This window comes from Equus quagga, chromosome 5 (genome assembly GCF_021613505.1).
Source record: "Equus quagga isolate Etosha38 chromosome 5, UCLA_HA_Equagga_1.0, whole genome shotgun sequence".
NCBI classification, from domain to species: Eukaryota; Metazoa; Chordata; class Mammalia; order Perissodactyla; family Equidae; genus Equus; species Equus quagga.
Genome location: NC_060271.1, coordinates 36,725,206 through 36,750,376, shown reverse-complemented (window position 1 = coordinate 36,750,376; position 25,171 = coordinate 36,725,206). Strand labels below are relative to the sequence as shown.

At 41.8% G+C, this 25,171-nt stretch overlaps 1 protein-coding gene across 1 annotated transcript in view; it reads right to left on the bottom strand.

The window, feature by feature from the left end:
• Nucleotides 1-24,876, bottom strand: part of LOC124239592 (spermatogenesis-associated protein 21-like) — a 34,815-nt gene extending 9,939 nt beyond the window's left edge. The window contains exons 1-6 of the mRNA XM_046661775.1: nt 24,804-24,876; nt 23,804-24,246; nt 23,341-23,429; nt 22,356-22,493; nt 20,279-20,350; nt 20,048-20,165 (exon numbers count right to left, since the gene is read on the bottom strand). Coding sequence (XP_046517731.1) covers nt 20,048-20,165; nt 20,279-20,350; nt 22,356-22,493; nt 23,341-23,429; nt 23,804-24,246; nt 24,804-24,857 — 914 coding nt within the window. The 5' untranslated portion in view covers nt 24,858-24,876. The remainder of the gene's footprint in view (nt 1-20,047; nt 20,166-20,278; nt 20,351-22,355; nt 22,494-23,340; nt 23,430-23,803; nt 24,247-24,803) is intronic.
• Between the last annotated feature and the right edge of the window lie 295 nt (nt 24,877-25,171).

Here is a 25,171-nt window from a genome sequence, read left to right as displayed (position 1 = left end):
AAATAAATAACAGAAAAAGACATTAATAATCCAAATATTTGGAGAGCATACTACATAATTCTAAACAGCCAATGGGCCACAGGAGAAATAGAAATAAAAATTAGAGAATATTTTGAATTGAACGAAAATGATCATACAAGATTTACAAATTTATGAGACAGAGCTAAAGCAGGGCTTGGCAGGAAATTTATAGTTTGAAATGGTTATATCAGAAAAGAAGAAAGGTCTTGAATTGACTGGCTAAACCTCACCCCTATAAAAAGAGGAGCAAATTAGACCCAGAGTAGAAGGAAACCAACAAATTAGAAAATGGACAAATAATAGAGAAAAACCAATAAAGCCAAAGGTGGAAAGATCAATAAATTTGATCAACCTCTAGACATCAATAAAAAAAGAGAAGACACAAATGATCAATATTGAGAACGAACAAGGGGACATCATCATAGATCCTACAGACATCGGAAGGAAAATAATAATATTATGGACAACAGGCCAATAAATTCAACTTAAAGTGGAAAATTTTCTTGAAAAACACAAATTATCAAAAATAGTCAAGAACATAGAGAAAGCCTGGATAGCCCTATACCTATTGAAGACATTGCCTTTATAATTAAAAATCTTCCCACAAAAAGCACTCCAAGACTGAAGTGTGAGTTCTTTCAAATCTTTAAGGGAGAATGAATACCACGATTTCATAAACTCTTTCAGAATGTGAGATTACTTAAATCATTTTATGAAGCCAGCACTATACTGATAGGAAAACTAGACATTACAAGAAAAATGAGCAATGGACCAAAGTTCCTTGTGAACATAAATGCAAAAATTCTTAAGAAAATAGCAAAATGATTGCAATGGTATATTAAAAGGATAACACATTATAATCATGTGGAGTTTTCCCAATGAACACAAAGTTGATTTACATTGGGAAATCAATTTTATCTGCCATATTAACAGAATATAAGAGAGAAACCTTATGATAATCTCAAGATGCAGAAAAAGCATTTGACAAAGTCCAACTCCCATTCATAATAAAAACTCTCAGCAAACTAAAAATAGAAAGGAACTTTTCCAACATGATAAAAGCATCTACAAAAATCCTGTAGCTAAAATCATGCTCAATGGTGGAAGATTGATTGCTTCCTGCACGATCAGGAACAAGGCAAAAATGTTTTCTGTGACTACCTTTATTTTACTGAAGGTGCTAGCCAGTGCAATAAGGCAAGAAAAAGGGAATAAAAAGCAAACAGATTGGAAAGGAAGAAGTAAAGATGTCTTTATTCACAGAAGGCGTGATTGTGTGTGTAATAGTCTTAAGGAATCTATTTGTAAAGCTATGAGCACTAATAAAGTGAATTTAGCAAGGTCACAGGATGTAAGGTCAATATACAATAATAAATTGTACTTCTACATACTTTCAATGAATAATTGAAAAATGAAAAATATCTGTAATAGCATAAAATATGTACAAGACTTGTATCTTGAAAACTACAAAATCCTGTTGAAATTAGAGACCTAAATAAGTGGAGAGTTATACCATGTTCATGGATTGGAAGACTTGATATTATCAAGATGTCAGTTCTCCCAAAATGAACATGTAGATTCAATGCAATCTCAACATATAAGCACAAAAGCAGTCTCTTTTATAAAAATTGACAAACTGACTCTAAAATTTATATAGAAATGCAAAGGAGAAAGAATGGAATAGGATCTAGAACTCTATGATAAAGAATGAACAGAGAGTGACTTCAGCTTCAAGGCAGAGGGAGTTGTTCCCTTTGTCTCTGCCCTGTAAGTTATAACTAAACGTACATTCATTAACCAACAGAAGATTCCCTACACAGCACAATAGGACGTCTGAAAGATCCACACAGCCATACATCTGAAGGTGGCTTTCAGTGGATTTCCCAGCAGAAACCTTACGTGGTAGGAGAGAATCAAATGATATATTCAAAATACTGAAAGACAAAAACTTTCAGCCAACAATACTCTACCCAGAGAAAATATCCTTCAGATATGGTGGAGAAATAAAAGGTTTTCCAGATAAACAAAAGCTGAGGGAGTTCATCACCACTAGGCCTCCATTAAAAGAAACATTGAAAGGAGCCTTCCCATCTGAAACTAAAAAGCAAAGATTTGCAAAACATTGAACAAGCAGATAAACAGAATCAGAAAAATTTGAGCTCTATATCAGAATAGGTTAGTAAACACCTAATTATAGCATAAAAGACAAAGGGAAAGAAAGCATTAAAAATAACTATAAACACTTCAATTTAGTCACAAACTCACAACACAGAAAAGAACAATTTGTAACAACAATAACTCAGAAGGGGAAAAGGAAAGGAATGGAACCTGCCTGGGCTAATGGAGACAAGAGGCTATCCTAAAATGGACTATCCCATCTATGAGATTTTTTTATATAAACCTCGTGGTAACCAGTAAACAAAAAATCAGAGCAGAGCCACAAATCAGAAATAAAGAGAAAACCATCACAGAAAAGCACCAAACTGAAACAGCAATCAGAAATACAAGGGAAAAGAAACAATGGAAATATAGAACAACTGGAAAAGAGAGAAAATGGCAGTATTAAGCCCTCCTATATCAGTAATCACTGCAAATATAAATGGATTGAATTCTCCAGTCAAAAGACACAGCATGGCTGGATGGGTTAAAAAACAAGACCCAACAATATGTTGCCTCGACAAAACACATCTCACCTCTAAAGATAAACATAGGCTCAGAGTGGAGGGATGGAAGATGATACTCCAAGCAAACGGCAAGCAAAAGAAAGCAGGTGTTGCCATAATTATGTCAGATAAAGCAGACTTTAAGATAAAAAAGACAATGAGAGACAAAGAGGGGCAGTATATAATGATAAAAGGGACATTCCACCAGAGAACATAACACTTATGAGTATATATGCAATATATGCACCTAACACAGGAGCACCAAAGTACATAAAGCAACTACTAACAGACCTAGAGGGAGAAACTGACAGCAACACAATAATAGTAGGGACCTCAACACCTCACTTACATCAGTGGGTAGATCATCCAGACAGAAAGTCAACAAGGAAACAGTGGCCTTGAATGAAATACTAGACAAGATGAACTTAATAGAACATTCCATCCAAAAGCAGCAGGATACATATTCTTCTCAAGTGTGCATGGAACCTTCTCAAAGATAGACCATATGTTGGGAAACAATTCAAGACTCAACAAATTTAAGAAGATTGAAATCATATCAAACATCTTTTCTGATCATAATGCTATGAAACTAGAAATCAACTACAAGAAAAAGGCTAGAAAAGTCATAAATATGTGGAGACTAAACAACATGCTACTGAACAACCATTGGATCAATGAAGAAATCAAAAGAGAAATTAAAAAATACCTGGAGACAAATGAAAATGAAAACACAACATACCAATTCTTATGGGATGCAGCAAAAGCAGGTCTAAGAGGGAAATTTATAGCAATACAGGCCCACCTCAACAAGTGAGAAAAATCTCAAATGTCATCTCAAACTACACTAACAGAACTAGAAAAGGAAGAATAAACAAAGCCCAAAGTCAGCAGAATGAGGGAAATAATAAAAATTAGAGCAGAAATAAATGAAATAGAGACTAAAAACACAACAGAGGGGATCAATGAAACTAAGAGCTGGTTCTTTGAGAAGATAAAATTGACAAACCCTTAGGCAGACTCACTAAGGAAAAAGAGAGAAGGCTCAAATAAATAAAATTAAAAATGAAAGAGGAGAAATTACAATAGAGATGACAGGAATACAAAGAATTACAGGAGAATACTGTGAAAAATGATAGGCCAACAAATTGGACAATCTAGAAGAAATAAATAAATTCTTAGGCTCATACAACCTCCCAAAAATGAATCAAGAAGAAATAGAGAATCTGAATAGACAAATCACAAGTAAAGAAATTGAAACAGGAATCAAAAATCCAGGACCAGATGGCTTTGCTGGAGGATTCTACCAAATATTTGAGGGAGACTTAGTACCTATCCTTCTCAAACTATTCAAAAAACTTGAAGAAGATGGAACACTTCCTAACACATTCTACGAGGCTAACATCACCTTGACCCCAAAGCCAGAGAAGGACAATACAAAGATGGAAAATTACAGGCCAATATCACTGATGAACATAGAGGCAAAATCCTCAACAAAATATTGAGAAACCAAATACAGCAATACATTAAGGATCATACACCATGATCAAGTGGGATTTATACCAGGGACACAGGGATGGTTCAACATCTGCAAGTCAATCAATGTGATACACCACACTAACAAAATGAGGAATAAAAATCACATGATCACCTCAATAGATGCAGAGAAAGCATTTGACAAGATCCAACATCGATTTATGATAAAAACTCTCAATAAAATGGATATAGAAGGAAAGTACCTCAACATCATAAAGGCCCTATATGACAAACCCACAGCCAGCCAACATCGTACTTAAGGGTGAAAAACTGAAAGCCGTCCTTCTGAGAACAGGAACAAGACAAGGGTGCCCACTCTCGCCACTCCTATTCAACATAGTACTGGGGGTTTTTCCAGAGCAAGTAGGCAAGAAAAAGACATAAAAGGCATCCAAATTGGAAAGGAAGAAGTAAATCTTTTGCTGTTTGTGGCTGACGTGATCCTTTACATAGAAAACCCTAATGAATCCATTGGAAAACTATTAGAAATAAATCAACAACCACAGCAAAGTTGCAGGATACAAAATCAACTTAGAAAAATCAGTTGCATTTCTATACACTCTTAACAAACTAGCAGAAAGAGAAGTCAAGAATACAATCCCATTTAGAATTGCAACAAGAAGAATAAAATATCTAGGAATAAACTTAACCAAGGGGATGAAAGACCTATAAGCTGAAAACCATGACACATTACTGAAAGAAATCAATGACTATGTAAAGAAATGAAAAGATATTCCATGCTCATGGGTTGGAAGAATAAATGTAGTTAAAATGCTCATATTATCTAAAGCAGTCTATAGGTTACATGCAATCCCAATCAGAATCCCAATGATATTCTTCACGGAAATAGAACAGAGAATCCTAAAGTTTATATGGAACAACGAAAGATACCAAATGGCCAAAGCAATCCTGAGAAAAAAGAACAAAGCTGGAGGTATCATAATTCCTGACTTCAAAATATACTACAAGGCTATGGTAATCAAAACAGCATGGTACTGGCACAAAAACAGACATACAGATCAATGGAACAGAATTGAAAGCCCAGAAATAAAACCACACATCTGTGGACAGCTAATCTTCGACAAAGGAGCTAAGAACATACAATGAAGAAAGGAAAGTCTCTTCAATAAATGGTGTTGGGGTCGGCCCAGTGGCACAGTGGTTAAGTCACACGTTCTGCTTCGGCTGCCCGGGGTTTGCCAGTTCAGATCCCGGGTGCAGACATGGCACTGCTTGATAAGCCATGCTGTGGCAGGCGTTCCACATATAAAGGAGAGGAAGATGGGCACGGATGTTAGCTCAGGGCCAGTTTTCCTCAGCAAAAAGAGGAGGATTGGTGGCAGATCTTAACTCAGGGCTAATCTTCCTCCAAATAAATAAATAGTGTTGGGAAAACTGGCCAGCCACTTGCAAAAGAATGAAACTAGACCATTGTCTTTTGCTATACACAAAAATTGACTCAAAATGAATTAAAGAATTGAAGGTAAGACGTGAAACCATAAAACTCCTAGAAGAAAATATAAGCAGTACACTCTTTGCTATCAGTCTTAGAAGCATCTTTTTGAATCCCTTGTCTACCCAGGCATGGGAAACAAAAGAGAAAAATAACAAATGGGACTTCTTCAGACTAAAGAGCTTCTGCAAGGCAAAGGAAATCAGGAATAAAATAAAAAGACAACCCACCAACTTGGAGAAAATATTTACAAATCATATATCTGACAAGGGGTTAATCTCCAAAATATATAAAGAATTCATACAACTCAACAACAAAAAAACAAACAACCCAATCGAAAAATGAGCAGAAGATATGAACAGACATTTTTCCAAGAAAGATACACAGATGGCCAACAGGCACATGAAAAGATGTTCAACATCACTAATCATTAGGGAAATGCAAATCAAAACTACGATGAGATATCACCTTACACCCGTTAGAATGGCTATAACTACCAAGAGAAAAAATAACAAATGTTGGAGAGGACTTCTGGTGGGAATGCAAACTGGTGCAGCCACTATAGAAAAAAGTGAGGAAATTTCTTTAAAAAATTAAAAATAGAAATATCATATGGCCCAGCTATCCCACTACTGGGTATTTATCCAAAGAACTTCAAATCAACAATTCAAAGAGACTTATGCACCCCTGTGTTCAATGCAACGTTATTCACAATAACCAAGACATGGAAGCAACCCAAGTGCCCATAGATTGACGAACGGATGAAGAAGATGTGATATACATATACAATGAAATACTACTCAGCCGTGAAAAACACAAAATCGTCCCATTTGCAACAACATGGATGGAGCTTGAGGGTATTATGTTAAGCAAAATAAGCCAGACAGAGAAAGACAAACACGGTACGATTTCACTCATTTGTGGCAGATAAACACACACATGGATAAAGAGAACAGCGATTACCAGAGGAGAAGGGGGTAGGGGGATGGGTGAAAGGGGTAAAGGGGCACATATGTATGGTGACAGATAAAAACTAGACTCTTGGTGGTGAGCACGATGCAGTCTATACAGAAACTGATAGATAATAATGCACACCTGAAATTACACAGTGTTATAAACCAATACGACCTCAATAAAATATTTTTTTTAAAAAAAAGAATGAAGTTGGAGGACTTAGTCTACTTGATTTCAGTACTTACTATAAAGTTCTAGTAATCAAGACCCACGTGGTATTGGAAGAAAGACAGACACAGGAAGAGAATAAAGAGTCCGGAAATGAACCCATGTTATATGGTCAATTAATTTTGGGGGGAGATTTTTTATTTATAGTGTATTTCTTTTCTTAAGATTTTTTAACGGACTTTATTTTTTTAGAGTAGTTTTAGATTCACAGGAAATTGAGTGGAAAATGCAGAGAGTTCTTAAAAACTCCTTATTCTTCTCCCTCCCTCACAGACTCCCCTGTGATCAATATTCCTCGCCAGAGTGGTACATTTGTTAAAATCAATGAACCTACATTGACATATTGTTAGCATCCAAAGTCCATAGTCTACATTAGGGTCCACTGCTAGTCTGGTACACTCTGTGAGTTTTCACAAATGGAGAACGGCACGTTCTCACAGTTGCAGTATCATCCAGAGCGGTTTCACGCTCTCAAAGTCTGTTCTCCCCGTTCACCCTTCCCCCAGCCTCTGGTGACACTGATCCTTTTACTGTCTCCATTGTTTTATCTTTTCCAGAAAGTCATCTAGTTGGAATCACACAGTACGTAGCCTTTTCAGATTGGCTTCTTTCACTTAGCAATATGCATTTAAGTTTCCTCCATGTTTTTTCATGGCTTGATAGCTCTTTTCTTAGTAGCACTGAATAATATCTCACGGTATGGATGTACCACAGTTTATTTATCCATTCACGTATTGAAGGACATCTTGGTTGTTTCCAATTTTTGGCAATTGTGAATAAAGCTGCTATAAATCTATGTGTGCAAGTTTTTGTGTGGACTAAGTTTTCAATTCACTTGGGTAAATACCAAGGAGCACAATTGTCGGATCATCTGGTAAGTGTCTCTGCAGTTTTATAAAAACCACCAAATTGTCCTCCAAAATGACTGTACCATTTTGCATTCCCAAAAGCAATTAAATGAAAGTTCCTGTTACTCCACATCCTTGACAACATTTGCTGATGGCCAGTGTTTTGGATTTTCACCATTCTAATAGGTGTGTAGTGGTATCTCATTGTTCTTTTAACTTGCATTTCCCTAATGACACATGAGTTGAACATCTCTTCATATGCTTGTTTGTCACCCATATATCTTCTTTGTTGAGGTTTCTGTTTAGGTCTTTTGCCTATTTTTTAATCCATTTGTCCATTTTCCTATTGCTTAATTTTAAGAATTCTTCTGTATATTTTGGATAACAATCCTTTGTTGGCTATGTCTTTTGCAAAGACTTCCTTCCAGTCTGTGGCTTGTCTTCTCACTCTCTCCATATTTTCTTTTTTGTTGTTGGCATTTACACTGAGGCTGCAAGAGCAATGGTGGGTAAAACTGGGCCTTGTCATAGATCAAAGAAGTGGCACCAAACTGCACGGAGAGTCATTGCATTCTTCAGTGCAAAGCCAACTGCACTGACAGTAAAAAATAAAATAAAATAAAGTCCTTGGTGAAACTGAAAAATATTGAGCTTATTAAATCTTGACCCTTGAGTATATGTCTCTTTAACATTCTTTTAAGCCCTTCTGCTGCAGACTGAAGTGCTATGGTCGTCTTGAGGAAAAGCACTCGTGCAATTCAGTTGCGGGCCAAACTGGTCGCTTTTTTCTTATGGAGGAGTTCAGGACATGTTATCCCAAAATATATCGCTTTGGCATATTGATCATTCATTTTGAGTTAAAGGCACTTGAAAAACAGCAGATGCAAGAAAGGACATTCTGACCTTCCTTTTTTTTCTAAAAGCAGGAGAGAAAATTCCCATGTGAAAGGCGCCTCCCCTTTAAAGGAGGAAGAAACATTCTTATCACAGAGACGGGGAGTCAAGGCCGAGAGAACTCTGCACAAACAGACCTTGTGAAAAATAGCTCTTATTCTATAGTTTCTGGTGACAAGGATAGGATGGAACTGGCCGGGACACTCTGCTCCTCTAGGAATTGCAGCTGAGAGATCCTGGGACCTGACCAAGACAGCAGAAGATAAGAATTCTTACCCTGTCATCTCCCAGACTTCTGTCTGTAGTGTCTGTAGCGCCTTCTCAAAGGAGGAGGGTAGTAAAGTCTTCTTATCCCTTCCTTTCCAAATTCAGATTGGCAGGAGAAAATCACTTCTAAGAATTAGTTCTTTGGCTGTGACTCTCGTGAATTTGATTTTGGGTACCTACTGGTTATTGATCCTTTCCCTCCCAGGAGCAGCTGTTGCTTTCCTGTTGTCTGATCTTGTGTCCTGAGATCTTGGCTTGGCTTTCTCCTTGCTGGGCCATGCAAGCTGTGCAAGTGGTCATTTGTCAGTTTGAGAGCCCCAAGAATTTGTAGATTGCCGGACGGAAGTGCGGGTTGCACTTTATCAGCAGCTAGCATCCTATGGACCATCGCCAGTCCTCAGGAAGCTTATCTCAGTCTCGTTCTTTTGCCTGTCTTTGGAAGTGGCTCTGGATCTTGGTAGGGCTGCATCTTTTGCACCCTCTTTAAAGATGCCTCCTGCATCCATGGTTAAGTCATAAAAGGCTTATTAGTTTCGACGTGGAGTCACTCAAAATAGGTGTATCTTTGTTTTTTTTTTTTTTAAAGGAATTCAATACTGCCAGGAAAATTTACTGTTTATTCCAGCTGAAACCTGACAATAAGCTATTTGAAAGGATTTTTTAAAGGAGCTATGTGGTTAAAAGTTGGCCTGATATTTAGAGCTTGATAGGAATTATTTTTAGGCCTTTTTTCCTAAGCTAAAATAGAACTATGTACTCAGAGGGAAAGAAAACATTCTAAAGCCTTTGTGGAATGATTTATTAAAACATTCCAAAGACACACAGCTCTAACTCTAGAACATAGGAATCTTTTGAATTCCTTCTTAGTTGGAAATTTTCTCCCTGATATAAAGAAGCAAATTCAAGATAATGTAATTGGAAAGGTGGGTCACCACCTTTGATATCGTTCAGGCTAGGCCCCAATTACTTGAGAAATTAAAAGCAACTGTCCTTGTTTTGCAAGGCAAGGCTTTACAAAAACAGAAATGTGGCTGTAGGAGTAATTCGAAGCCCACTTGTCCTTCTTACTAATGCTAAAACCTCCTTTATTCATCACAAGACACTTTCAGATACCGTAAAAGGTCGGGACATTAGAAGCAGAGCTGATTTGCACTTAAGAAAAAGAGGGCCATGTGGAAACAAACTGGCAAATGAAAAATCTTAAAAGCCTTCTCTACAAATGTTAGTAAGAAGTGTTAGCCTTCTGCTGGCTAAGCTTAGCTTGTTCCATCTGCCAGAAATACAATTTGGATCCAAGTCCTTTTTTTTTATGCTAGAGAGTTTTATATTATTGTACCTATCTCATGGCTAAGAATCTAATATGAAAGCTATAAGATCTCTGTTTTCATCTGTCTGTGTGTTTATGTATGTCTATATATGTATGTAATGTTTTTCTACCTTTGGATGGTATTGCTAAAAATTAGCTTGTAAAAAAGCTCTATTTAATTGTCTTAAAGAAAAAAAATAAGTGCTTATATAAATTAAGACTAGTCAAACAAACTTACGTTATCTCTACTAGACGTTTAAGATTATAGTGCTATAAATTCAACCTAAAAACAAAACATACAATAAAAATGAATTGCTTCATGTCTGATGTCAAGCATGACAGTAATTTTTTTTTTAGAGGAAGATTAGCCCTGAGCTAACTGCTGCCAATCCTCCTCTTTTTGCTGAGGAAGACTGGCCCTGAGCTAACATCCATGCCCATCTTCCTCCACTCTATATGTGGGACGCCTACCACAGCATGGCTTACCAAGTGGTGCCATGTCCGCACCCGGGATCCAAACTGGTGAACCCCGGGCCGCCAAAGCGGAATGTTCACACTTAACAGCTGCACCACGAGGCCTGCCCAGTAACTTTTTTTAATACAAAAGAGAGAGAGCCATATGTTTAACTTTTTAGATTTTTGGCTTTAGTAATTTTTATATTTGCCTGATTTGTCAAGAAGAAAAATAAGATGACGGTTAGCTATTTAATGGCTCATGAAATTTACATGAGTAACCTAAGCATAATTGTTAAAAACAAGGAAGTTAAGTAAATCTAGGAGGGGTAAAAGTTTATAATAAACTTTTCAACAATAATTATGTTTTATAATATGTCTGCTTAAAAATAGTTTCCAAAATCTTTTTGGTAACTTGAAACCTTGTTATACTAAGTTAACTTAAATGACAGACATTCATTAAATGTCTAGATCATTTCCAAATAGGAAGAAACACTGAAGTATTAATCATTAAACATAAATTTAACTTTACTTTGACTTCTTTTTTTTTTTTAAGATTTTTAAATTTTTTTTCCCTTTTTCTTCCCAAAGGCCCCCGGTACATAGTTGTATATTCTTCACTGTGGGTCCTTCTAGTTGTGGCATGTGGGACGCTGCCTCAGCGTGGTTTGATGAGCAGTGCCATGTCCACGCCCAGGATCCGAACCAACAAAACACTGGGCCGCCTGCAGCGGAGCGCGGGAACTTAACCACTCGGCCACGGGGCCAGCCCCAACTTCTTTTTTTTTTTACAGAGAGACTAAAGATATTTGGGTCTGTTAGTAAACATGTCCTTTGCTACATTTAAAAAATTGAACTATGAGAAAGCATATGCCTCTAGAAATTATGACACGACGTATTCATAAATTTACTAATCTACTATAGGATACTAACATATGACACTCACAATTGCTTACTTCTAATTTTCACTGGAAATTAGGGTTACTAAAGGTTAAAAATTCTGTAAACAAAGTATGCCAGGAAAATGAGATGTATTTGTGGTAGGAGAGGTTTGAGCTATGAAAAATGCATTTCTGCTATAGAAAAGGAGAGTGGTTTTTAAGGCTATTTAAAGATTGTTTCAAAAAACGGAGGAAAATAAAGGACAAAAACCTAAACCTAAATGGGTATAGGAAGTCAGAGAGAGCAAGAGGAATGGAAGGAGCGGGGAAGAGAGGAAGGGAGGGAGAGAGAGAGAGAAAGAAATCTTATCTTGTGTGGTCAAGCTGGCTAAAATTAAATAGATTTATTATAAGAGTTTTAACAATGAGCTTTACTATCAATAGTGTGCTTATACAAAACTAGAATTTGCTTTTCTTTCTCTGTTAAAAGGACAAAGTTTTCTTGGATTATTGTAAAATATTTTTCTTTACCTATTTAGTAATTTGCCTAGAAGGCAAAGAGTCCACTTTTTTTTTTTTAAAGATTTTATTTTTTTCCTTTTTCTCCCCAAAGCCTCCCAGTACATAGTTGTATATTCTTGGTTGTGGGTCCTTCTAGTTGTGGCATGTGGGACGCTGCCTCAGCATGGTTTGATGAGCAGTGCTTTGATGAGCAGTGCCGTGTCCGCGCCCAGGATTCGAACTGACGAAACACTGGGCCGCCTGCAGCGGAGCGCACGAACTTAACCACTCGGCCACCGGGCCAGCCCCAAGAGTCCACGTTTTATCAAAATAATTTCCTATGCTTCATTGTTGTCTTTATAAGGTCTTTGAAAACTTAGAAAAACTGAGTCTTTTAATATTAAAAGAGCTAAGTTTTTTACAGCTATGTAACTTTTTTTTTAAATAGACACTGATCATTTATTATTCTTTTCCCAGATTATGGAGGTAACACTTATTTGTTGTAGAAATCTTGAAAACCCAGAAAAAGCACAAAAAAGAAAATATAAATTTATCCATTTTCTTGCTTCCCTCTCCGAGATAGCTGCCTTTATCATTTTGATTTATCTTAATAGACTTCTCATCATGCATGCGCACCTCGGCCTTCATCTGGAATCTCTCTCTCCCTAAAGATACAAACAAATTAGATCTCTTTCCAGGTGTGTGCAAAGTCCAATAAGTTTCTGAATATTTCTGCAAGTTCCTCCAGGCCTGGTGGCAGGCGGAGGTGAGGGGAATTTGGAGAGGGCTGTCACATGGCCTCTCTAGCTCTGATTTCTTGCCTCTGGAATTCCTGCTGTCTGCTCAGGCAGCCCCTTTGTGATTTACACACATACCACATGTGAGGCTCTTCTGTGCCCAACTTTACCGAAGGTTTGTGAAGTTTCGAGAAGATGGAAAGAGTGATAGAGATTTACTTCACTGCAATATAAACAGCTACAATTGAATATTTAACATCCCTGTTCTTAAATTCCTTTTACAGCTATGTAACTTTTTGTATTTGCCTTCAAAATCTTTTATTGTCATTTTGGTTAAACACGTAACTAAGTCTTGTTTCATAGCAATCTGTGATCCTATTTAATCAAGTGTTCAAACCTTTGATATTTGTTACAAACTTCCCCAAATCAAATTCTAAATAAAGTCTTTTGTCCTCAAACTAATTCTGAGATTTCCCAGAGGGAAAATTTTTCCCTGGAAAAATCTCAAAACAATTTGTTCTCTCACCTTATAAAAAGAGAGATATTAAACTGATTAGATTTATTTAATATGTTAAAATACATGGAAAGCATTATCAAGTGAAAAGTGATACTGCACGTTCTATAGGTTATATTTGTATGGATATATGTTATTAATATAAGTGTACCAGAAATTGTATAAAATTCCAGAAATCTGATGTTCCTGGTATAATGTTATCAGTCATAATTCCAGTTATCATCTTAAAGTGTTGTACATCACGAAAATAATCAAGTATCAAGTCAAAATCAAATAATTGTGGGGCCGGCCTGGTGGCATTAGCAGTTAAGTTTGCACGCTCTGCTTCGGCAGCCCAGCGTTCACCGGTTTGGATCCTGGGTGCAGACCAACACACCGCTTATCAAGCCATGCTGTGGCAGGCGTCCCACATATAAACTAGAGGAAGATGGGCACAGATATTAGCTCAGGGCCAGTCTTCCTCAGCAAAAAGGAAGAGGATTGGCAGCACATGTTAGCTCAGGGCTAATCGTCTTCAAAAAAAAAATAATCAAATAATTGCATTTAAGTGAACTCTCATCAGGTCCTTAACCGTGGCCATTTGAAGTCGTTTTGATTCACAGGCAGTTATTGTTTGGCACTGATTCTTCTCTGAAAGCTTTTATGGTCAACTGAAGACAAAAATGTTTCTTCTTCAAGGAAATTTATGAAAAAGACTGACAAGAACTCTGGATTACAGGTTTCTGATAACTTTACGATCATATCACCAAACTGGGTAAGAATTTCCAAACTCTGATGAAAAAACTGATGGATTCATAAAACTGCTAATACAAGATCAAGCAGAACGAAAATCAATTACAGGAGACTGAGTGAACTGATGAGGATGATTATAAGTTTTATGACTTTTTGTTTGAAACATTGCAAGTTCCTTAACGTTTTGTTTTCCAGATTTAACAAACCCGTTTTGTCTTAAGCTATCTGTAACTTACAACAATTTGGTAAAATTATACCTTTGTAAACAAAAGTAAAACACTTATCTTTTTCTCCCTACCTGATCCCTCTGGAATTCAAAAACTCTTATTGAATATTCCTATTTTCATGGCAATATAGTTACTTACACAAATTCAATAAGAATCTGTTCTCCTTGTTACAGGACATATTAGTTATATTGGTTATATTACCAAAGCTTTGACACTAATGTCACATTTGAAATTGGTGGCTGTAGGTCAAATACAACCAGACAGATTTCAGGAACGAAAGTTGACTTTGTGGAGCCAGCGTTTACAAAGCTCTCATAAAATACTGGCCTGGTGCCTGACCTACAGGGTTCCGGGTCTTGCAGATTAGTGCAGGTCTCTTATTGGAACCTCAGGATATCTTGGGGACCTTGAAAAAAAGGAATTCACCCGAGTCTACAGGTATTTCAGGCTAAATCTGATGGCAAGTTCCTGATTTGGCTTCTCAGCCTCAAGGAGCTTTAAAAGTCCAATCTGAGATTCCTTCTGAAAATCTCGGGAAAACAGACTTAAAAAGAGCCCGTATGATCACTCTTCTTGCTACACTTATGTCAATAGTCAAGACAAGTTTAATGAGATTAGACTTATTTTTACAAACAAATTAGTCTTACTTTATCTTTGATAAAAATGAGACTGATTGTAGAGAGAAAAAATTCTATGTTTCAGTAAAAGCTATAACACACCCTTGTGGGCTCTTGAATAGTGCCGCGTTCACTGATTTTGAGTTTTTGTCCTCTTTATAAATTGGCTCCCGCCATTTTGTGCACTTCATCAGTAATTAACATTTCCAGTTTTTTTCCACCTTCCTGACTTGGCATCACTAAAAACTAGGACTGCCCTTTCCCCAAAGCCCTGCAAGCTAAAGCTGAATGGCTTAATGTAAACTTCAAAAACAAAATCACCACAACAGATCACGTGTAAGCGACCTTTGTGCCTGCCACTATATGGGCCGCTCTAAAGGTTCACCGGAACATCCAGTGCCATCAACAAACGCGTTCAAACTGCAAGCCAAAAATTTCATCAGATTGCCCCCGTCTGCCTTCACTCCGCTCTCTACAGGCTTTGCGCCCAACCTGTAAAAGTCTTCCTCACTGGCTGCCCTCTGGACTCAAAAACTGAGTTTGTAATTCGTTCTGTTAACCTATGTTTCTCTTTTGTTTCCAAAGAAATGCCCCTTATTAAAGACCTGATTGCTCACCATCCAGAGGCCTAACTTAGGTGGGTACCCCACTTCCACCTACACCAATGCCTCCTGAAATGAGCTGCAACTGTCTGACTGAACTGACCTATTCTTAGGATTAAGAGACTGATCCAGCAAAATATGGGGTAATTTGCTTAGATCTGTTCTTTTCCGCTTGTTCTATATTTTTCTCCCCCTTTGCAGATCTCTTACTTCACAACTGGTAACTTGAATTTCTCTCCACGGCCATCAATCGAGCTTTCAATATATGGAACTTCTAGAGAGGTTTCAGATGGGGGAAACAAAGGAGTTCAGGACATGCCACCCCAAAATATGCCACTTTGGCATATTGATTATTTTGAATTACAGGCACTTGAAAAACAGCAGATGCCAGAAGGACGTTCTGACCTTCCTTTTTCACTCTGAAAGCAGGAGATGAAATTCCCATGTGAGAGGTGCTCTCCCTGGACAGGGGGAAGAAACATTCTCATCGCAGAGAGGGGAATCCTCTACCAGACCTTGCTAAAATAACTCATCTTCCTTTAGTCTGCCCATACATGTTAGTCACTTTTCTAGAATTGCCACTCTTTGCTAAGTCTAGTGTCTAAGAATTTAGGCATAGTCACTTCTTCGGGTCTTCATCTTTCTTGTGAGGTCTCCCATGTGCATGGAAATAAAATTCATATGCTTTTCTCCTGCTAACCCGTCTTATGTCAGTCCCAGTTGGAAACTCTAAAACATAAAGGAAAATGTTTCCTCTCCTACACACCAAATGCCATTTTTACTTGGGTATTTGGCAGATATTTTCTCAAAAATGGATGAAGGATGAGCCAGCGCTGATGGCCTAGTGCTTAAAGTTCCGCGCTCACACCCTGGCAGCCTGGGTTCAGTTCCCGGGCACAGAACCACATGGCTTGTCTGTCAGGAGCCGTGCTGTGGTGGTGGCTCACACAGAACTAGAAGGACTTACAACAGGAATAGACAGCTACGTATTGGGGCTTTGGGGAGGAAACAAATGGATGAAGTTAGCCCTCACTTCAAGGAAAACAACTGAAAGCATTTGTTGCCTATGATGAGATTTGAACTTTCAAGTAAAATTAGAATTTTGCAAAATTTAAGTCCACTATCATGAGCATATACATGTCCATACAGAGAATAGTTTAAAGCAGACAAAGTGAATGAAATACAGCCAAACACAACACTTCTAATTCTTAGAGACCTTTCTGATATTAGTGGTGATATAAATAATTATATACATGATATACATAATAATTATAATGAAATGTGTCAACATTTAAAAGATCTGCAATCTTTTCTGAACGACCAAAGCATGTTACAAAAAAAAATTCATGGAAAAAGATCCATTCAACTTACAAAACAGGCCAATAGATTTTTATTCAAAAGAATATGAACAGTTCATTGATATGGTTTCAGATTCCACATTGCAACCAACCTTTAAGACACTACCGCTTGTCAAGTTTGGTGTAGTATCACAGAAAAATATCCACATGATATGTGGATATTAAATGAAAAGACTATTAGAATACTCCCTTCTCCAATGACATGTTTGTGTGAGGCCAGATTTTCTTCATATATGTCAACCAGAACAACATATTGCAACAGATCGAACGCAGGAGCAGATATGGGACTCCAGCCTTCTTTAAGGTCAGACATCAAGGGATTTGCAACATTGTAAAACAATGCCCTTCTTCTCATTAACTTTTTTTTTGTTTTGGAAAATATAGCTATTTTTCCTTTAAAATGTTTTTTATGTTAAAATGTAATGGGGTTCTTATCTTTAAATAAATTAATAAGTATTTTAAAATTTTCTGAGTTTTAAGTTCAAATGTAAAAAATATTTATACAAGTTCTTTGGTGTCCTCAATAATATTTAAGAGTGTAAAGGGGTCTTGAGACCAAAAAGTTTGAAAGTTGCTGCTCTGGAGAAACTTTTGCCCATGAGTCCCAGGAGACATACGCAAGAATATTCACACAGTTTCTGCCATAGCCAGACACAGAGCAGAGCCTAATGTCCAACAGCAGAATGAATAAATACATTGTTATATAGTCATACTGCATACTAGTACCCAGCCGTGGAGATGATAAATGATCCATAGCTACACACGAGAACACAGATAAATCACAAAAACAGAATGTTGAGGAGAAAAAGCAAGTAACAGAAGATTTGCAATATGATTCCACTCATACAAAATTCAAAAATATGGAAAGCTAAACAACAAAGCATTCATGAATACAAGCAAATGTAAATAAAAACCAAAGTACCACCACATATCCACCAGAATGACTGAAATGAAAAAAGACTGATGATAGTGAATTTTATAAGATGTGGAGCAACTGGAACTCTCTCATGTCGTTGGTGGGCGTGCATAATGGTGCAACCACTTGCAAAAAAGTCTGGTGATTTCTTAGAAGTAAAATACGCCTACCTTATGACCCAGCAATTCCACTTCTGGGTATTTACCCAAGAGAAACAAAACATATGACTACAAAAAGACCTGCACAAAGGCGTCAATAGCAGCTTAATTCATTATAACCCCAAACTGGAAACAGCTCAGAAATTCATCAGTAAAAGAATGGATGGACAAATTGTGGTATATTCACGTAATGGAATACTACTCAGCAATGAAAAGGAATGAACTGTTGATGCCCACAACAACATGGAGGAATCGCAAAACCATAACGCTGAGTGAAAGAAGCTAGGCATGAAAGACTACATAGTGTATGTTTCCATTTACCTGACACTGTTAAACAGGCGAAACCAATCCACAGTGGAAAAAAATTAGAAGAATGGGTGCCTCTGGGGGGTGGACTGAGGGACCGACTGGGAAAGGTCCTGTGGGCACTTTCTGGAGTGATGGTAAAGTCCTACGTACCTTGACAGGCAGTCAGGTTGCTGGGGTTGGGCATTTGCTGAAACTCACACACTGATGATTTGTGCATTTCACTGAATGTAAATTACACCTCAAAAGATGAAAAAAGCTCTAAACAATTATTGATCTTTAGTTAATAATACATATGCTGAAGTATTTAGAGGGAAAGAATTATAATTTACCTTGAAATGAATAAAAAATAATACAGACTGATGAACAGATAGAGGAATGGATAGAAAAAAGATAAGTATAGAAAAATGACAATGATAGAACCTTGATGGTGGGTGTATAAGCGTTCACTGGAAAGTGTTTTCAATAAACGATGAGGGGAAAAATAAGCAGTGAAATTTTATAAGAAAAAGCAAGGGAATAATGGTGAGTTTGTGTTTGGGGGAAAGTGTTTTGTGATTCAGATGGGGCGCATAGGGACTTCAAGTTTATTAGAAATGATCTACAGTTGGGCGAGCCCGGTGGCACAGTGGTTAAGTTCACACACTCTGCTTTGGTGGCCTAGGGTTCACCAGTTCGGATCCCAGGTGTGGACCTACACACCACTTATCAAGCCATGCTGTGGTAGGCATCCCACATGTAAAATAGAGGAAGAAGGGCACAGATGTTAGCTCAGGGCCAATCTTCCTCAGCAAGAACAAATAAATAAAAATAAATAAAATGTTCTTTAAAAAAAAAAGGAAATGATCTATTGTTAAACTTAGGAAATGGGGCTGACTCACCGGAGTAGTGGCTAAGTTTACATGCTCCACTTTTGTGGCCCAGAGTTCCCAAGTTCGGATCCCGGGCATGAATCTACACACCACTCATCAAGCCATGCTGTGGTGGCGTCCCACATACAAAGTGGAGGAAGGTTGGCACAGATGTTAGCTCAGGGCCAATCTTCCTCACCGAAAAAATTAAAAATAATAAAGAAATTAGAAAAGTTTAAAAAAAACCTGAGGAAATGGATATATAGGAATTGGTTTTATTGCTTTTAAAATTATACATTTATGACCATGAGAGTTATATATATTTAGAGTGATTTATAGACGCTAGGAAGAAAAAAGATCTCTTGCCTTTAGGATTGCTAAGTTGGTGTTGCTGGAGCAGCCTGCAATCACCCCCCAGCCCCAGCCCCATGAGGAAAGGGCCTGGTCTGTGGTAGGGAAAAACGATCCAGCTTACTGAGTATCAGAGACAAGCCTCTGTGTGACACTCAGCAAGACCAGCTGTTGCATGCAGCCATCTCTTCCTTAGATGAACCACTAAGCACCCACCAGCCCACCCTGGAAACATAGGGAGTCTTCCATCTCTCATTTTCTCTGGCCCCAGGTAGGCTCCATCACATTCCTTTTCTGGGGTTGTTATGTGGGTACTGCAAGAAAGAACTCCTCTTGCTGCTGAGGTGGCTAAACTATGAGGACGTGAGTAATGAAGCTACCAGTTGCCATCCTTCCCACTGTGAGAAGAGCCTAGCTGAGCTTGAATCCAATGCACAGAGACAAGCAGGAGAGATAAAGCCTTAATGGTATCACCTGGTCTCCTGGATCCAGCCATTCCTGAGGCCCTGACCAGTTGTGTGAGCCAATACATTCCCTTTTTGCTTAAGCCAGTTTTATTTGGATTCTTTTACTTGCAACTAAGAGTCCTAACTATCAAAAGTCTTCAGTTGCTGAAATGCCGGGTGCCATTTCCATGTCCATAACCCTCCACCCCCCAACAACCAGCCCCACTCACTTGGTGATCTCCTCTAAGGCTGCCTCGGGTAAGGCCATCATCTCCACCAGCAGGGACAGGATCTCAAAGAACAGAGTGTGGGGGTTCGGGGGAGCCATGTCCGTCAGGGCGTTCTGCTCTGGGGACACGGGATGGTGGCTGCCATTACCATTTGGCAGTCCTGGAAGCCCCCACCCCCAGCTGCCTGGCCCCTCCCCCAGCTCTGATGGCCCTGGGCTCATCCCTGCTCACCCACAGAGCAGAAGAAACGCTTGGTGTCTGTCATCACAGCCAGGAAATCTTTGAAGCCCACGTGCCCATCTCCTGTGGAGGCCAAAGGAACAATGGGGTGGGCGGGCATTGCAGCCCCAGCGTGGTCATTAGTATCTACTCATGGGTTTGATTATAAAAGTAACGCATATTCAATGCAGAACGCATGGTGCACACAGGATGGTGGAAAGTAAAAAAGGTGGAAATTAAAATCTCCAGGATTAGAAGCTCCCAGAACTCGGGCCCTGGAGGCAGCCGTCTGGGTTCATATCCCAGGTCCACCACTTACTATCCGTGTGACTTTGGCAAAGTCTCTTAACCCCACTAAGCATTCATTTTCTCATCTTCAGGGTGAGGATGGCCATAACACCATCTCAGGGGAGATAAAGTGAGGCAGGGCTTGGAACAGGGCCAGGTTTGTAACACGCGCTCCCTAGATGTCAGCAACTGTTGTGCCTACCGTGTGCTAGGCACTGCGTGAGAACACATATGTACCCGTGAGATCCCTACCCCGGCCTTCAAGGCCCTGCAGGACCTGCCTGTTTCCCGTCTCCAGCCTCAGTGGGTCCACACTCCCCCAGCGCTAACATGCTCTCCCACCAGGGGCCACATGCTTTCCAGTTCGGGGCCTTTGCACATGCTGCTTCCTCTTCCTAGAATTCTCTCCACCCCCCTCCAACTCTTTCACTTAATGCTTCGGCTTAACCATCACTTCCTCAGAGAAGTCAGAGCAGCCCAGGTCGGACCCCTGTCCAACACTCTCATAGCAGTCCTGCACTTCAACCACATACTCGCAAGATCTGGGACTTAACCGGTTTCTGGGAGGAAGGAACTGGGTCTGTTTGGTTCTGCACTGTGTCCTTTGGGCTGAAGACAGGTGGGTCTTAGCACTTGTCCTCTGAATTACTTGTCAAATTAATGGATGGTCTCTAATTAAAACCAGCCTCTGAGGCTGCTTAATACTCTTATCGCCATGTCACAGATGAGGCCTGAGGCACACAGAATAAAGAAGGCAGTTGCCCAGGCTCGTGCCGGGGCTGAGCTGGGGTCAAGTCCTGGCTGGTGTGTGAGGATTCAAGCTTGTACAGTGATGGAGGCGGCAGGGTTGGACACGTGGTGGTCAGGAGCCCAGGCCCCACAGCCCCACTGCTCGTTCCCTGCCTCTGGCCAACCAAACCACGTGTAACTCCACTCACCTCTTCCCTTTGTCCAGGTTATTTCTGCCACCAGGAATACCCCTCTTCTTTCTTCTCTCCCTGCCTAACTCCTGCTTAATCTTTCACAATTTGGCTCTGGCATCACCTCCTCCAGAAAGCCTTCCTTCCTGATCCCTTCCTCCAAGCAACCTTAAGTGCTGCTTCCTTTGATGTCTCTTACTTCTGTGTCACTGGCTATGTGAGCACCCGGAGGACAAGTCTCATGGGTCTAATATATCTCTTCATTCTCGGTGCCCAGCCAGTGATGGGCACACAGTAGGCATTAAATAAATATTTAGTGGGTGAATAATACCAGCAGCTAATGTCTCCTGGATACATTCGGTGTGCACAGCGTTGTGCTCATGTAATCTCCGCAGCAGCCCGGTGAGGTGGGTACCGCTCCCAGCCCCATTTACAAATGGGGAAACTGAGGTTTGGTGAACTTCAGTGACCTGTCCAAGGTCACACAGCTGGTAAAGTGAGTGACCGAGTCATGGAGGAATGTCCAATGAGGCACACAGGAGGGGCTAAAAAGAAGTGATCTCAGAGATCACCTACATCTTGGGGTCAGGAAGTAGGTCTTGGGCATCTCTGGGTCCCCAGAACCTGGCATTGAGTAGGTGCTCAGGGGGCATCAACTTTTGGGGCCAGACCAGCTACGTAATTTGTGGGGCCCAGAACAAAATGAAAACGCAGGACAGGGCCCCTCATTTAAAAATTCTTAAGCATTTCTAGACGGTGACAGCAGAGCATGAAACCAAACTCAGCACCTTTCTGTGCAGAGCCCCATGCAACGAGACAGGTCTCACGCTGCCCTCAGAGCTGGCCCCGCCTGGGACCCAGCGCAAAGCCTCCCGGCTCACCGTCGATATCCGCGCTCATCAGGGCATCCTCCACCTGCGCCGGCATCAGGGAGATACCCACGAGCAGCAAGATGTTCTCCAGGCTCTGTGCGTCCACCTCGCCATGGCCGTTGAAGATCTCAAAGTAGCTTCGGAAGGCTGGGGCGGGGACAGTGTCCGTTCCCACCATTCATCCCGTCCCCTCCAACCACCTCCTGCCCAGTGTCCTCTATCACCATGGCCAGGTGGACACTGCATTCAGGGAGGGCAGAAGAAGGGGCCACTCTGGCCAAGAGGGACTCAGACTACGGGGAGAGGCAGAGCGTGGAAGCAGGACACACCTCCGTTCTTCAGGGTCAGCGTGAGGGGTGGCTGGGTCGACAGTGTGCACAGAGGGAGGGCATGGTGCCCACTCCTCCTCGCAGCATGGGTAAGTGGAGTCACAGGGCCCAGCTGTGAGGACGCTAGAGGGCAAAGGTCACAGTGCAGGATAGATGTTCAGAACTTTCTAATTGTTTGGTGGAGGTGGGATCAGTGGGAAATGGGGACCTGTCCAGGGGAGGCCTTCTCGTCAAATGGTGAGAGATGGTTTAGACATACGGGGACTCTGGAGGACTGCTTCCCGTCCAGCCTGCCTCTACGGAGAACCAAGAGACAGGGCTTGGTTGAGGGAGACGGAAAGGCCCCCAGGGCCAAAAGCACCTTGCAGGCCTTGTGTCCTTCACTCAGAGAGGCGGCTCAGGGGCTGGGAAGAGAACTGGACCCCAAATGAGAAGACCCCGTGTGCATCCTGGCTCCCCTACCCAGCGGTGTGTGAGCTGGGGTCAGCCTCCTAGCCTGCACAGTGGCCCAGCCAAGTACAGATAATCCCCACTGGGCCCCCCGCACAGGGCCGTCAGGGCAGCGGTGTGATCTGTCACTCCCCCCACCCTGGACCTATAAACCCCGAAGGTCTGAGGGCCTGGCCTGGCCTGCCCCCGCGAGGGCCTCCGCTGGCTCAGCTCACCCTCCTCCTGCTTCAGGGTGAGGTGGTCCTCGGCCCTCTCCTCCCAGTTCTGGTGCAGCTTCAGGAGGCAGCGGTCTTCTGGCTCCTGCCTGCAGAGGACAGAACCCAGGCCCGGGTCACACATCCAGCCGCCCGCCCTGCCCCATGCCCAGAGCCAGCGGAGGGCCAGGGAGGAGCCTGGGGGAGGCTTTGAGGGGTCAGGAGCGTCTAAGAGTGACCGGGCGGAGGAGTGAGGCAGAGGCGAGGGGAGGCTAGGGAGAGACACCATCGTGGGGAGTTGGAAAGAGAAAGGGGGTCTGAAAGGAGAAAGGAGACGTAGATGTGGGAGAGAGCGCGCCGAAATGGAGAGGGACACAGGCGGGGGACAGACAGGTGCAGTGACAGGGCGAGAGTCTGGCAGACAGATGCCAAGGACACAGGGACCCAGGCGTTGACCCCGCATGCCCTTTCGGGGCGCTCCTACCGTGCTCTGGCATAGCTCAGGCTCCTCTGGCAGCTCTGGGGCAAGAATTCTGTCCTTCTCCAGCCCAGGTCCGGGGCAGAAGCTGGCAGGGCCGTGGCGGGCACTGAGGCCAAGACCGGGGCTCCCACAGAGGCAGGGACTGGTCCAGGGGCTGGAGGCCGGGCCCAGGATGGGGCCATGGGAGGGGTCTGAGGAAGGGTCAGAGGCAGGCCCAGGGCTGAGTTGGGCACAGGGGTCGGGGCCCTGGGGGACTTCCAGTTTGGCAGGGCCTGGGCCTTGGTGGCCTTGCGATGCGTGGCCTCCTCCTCCTCCACCTCCAGCAAGCACTTCATGAAGCCCTGGCAGAGGCTCCCAGGGTTCTGGGCCCCTGTGGCCACCGTGGGCTCCTGGGGCTGCTTCTGCACATGGTCCAGCTCCATCCTCTCTCCAGCATCCCTCACCTCCTGGGGACAGGACAGGGGTTGGGGATCAGGGAGGCCTCTGGCCAACTTCTCCCTGTCACCTGCTCTCCAGGGATCCTCACATAGCCCGTTGCTCTCTGGGGCCCTGGAGGATGTTCCTCAAATCTCACATGCATCCCACTCTCACTAGGCTCCCACCCACTCGACCTGGGCTCTGCCCCCTCCCAGCTCTCTGAGCTGTGGGTTTTTTTTTTTTTTTTGAGGAAGATTAGCCCTGAGCTAACTACTGCCAATCCTCCTCTTTTTGCTGAGGAAGACCAGCCCTGAGCTAACATCTGTGCCCATCTTCCTCTACTTTATATGTGGGACGCCCACCACAGCATGGCTTTTGCCCTTCGGTGCCATGTCCGCACCTGGGATCCGAACCAGTGAACCCCAGGCCGCCGAAGCAGAACGTGCAAACTTAACCACTGCGCCACTGGGCCGGCCCCTGAGCTGAGGTCTTGAGTGAGTTACTCCCGGTCCCACCACTCGTGTATTTCCTTCCTTGCCATCAGCACACCCTGCAGTGGCCTCGTCCATGCCTGTTGTTTGCTCACCTGACCAGAGGTAAGCTCCACGAGGGCAGGACCTTGTCTGTTTCTTTTATCCATATCTACCCAGCAATGAGCACACGGGCAGGCGCTCAATACTCATTCATTCAGCAAATCCAGCCACCGCCTGCCTCTGCCCCTCGCACTGCAGGGATGGGCAGTCCCCCCAACCTCCAATCGTGCCGTGCCACGCAGGCTCCAGCCCAGCCCTTCCTCTCCATCAAAGACGCAGCTCTTGCCCCACACTGGCTCTTCCTGGAGTATCAGCTTTGCTTTCTCTGCCAGATCACTCCCACCGGCAGGTCAAACACGCTGTGTTATCTCCCTGCCACACAAAATCTCTCCTGACGCTACGAGCCCCTCCAGCTGCCACC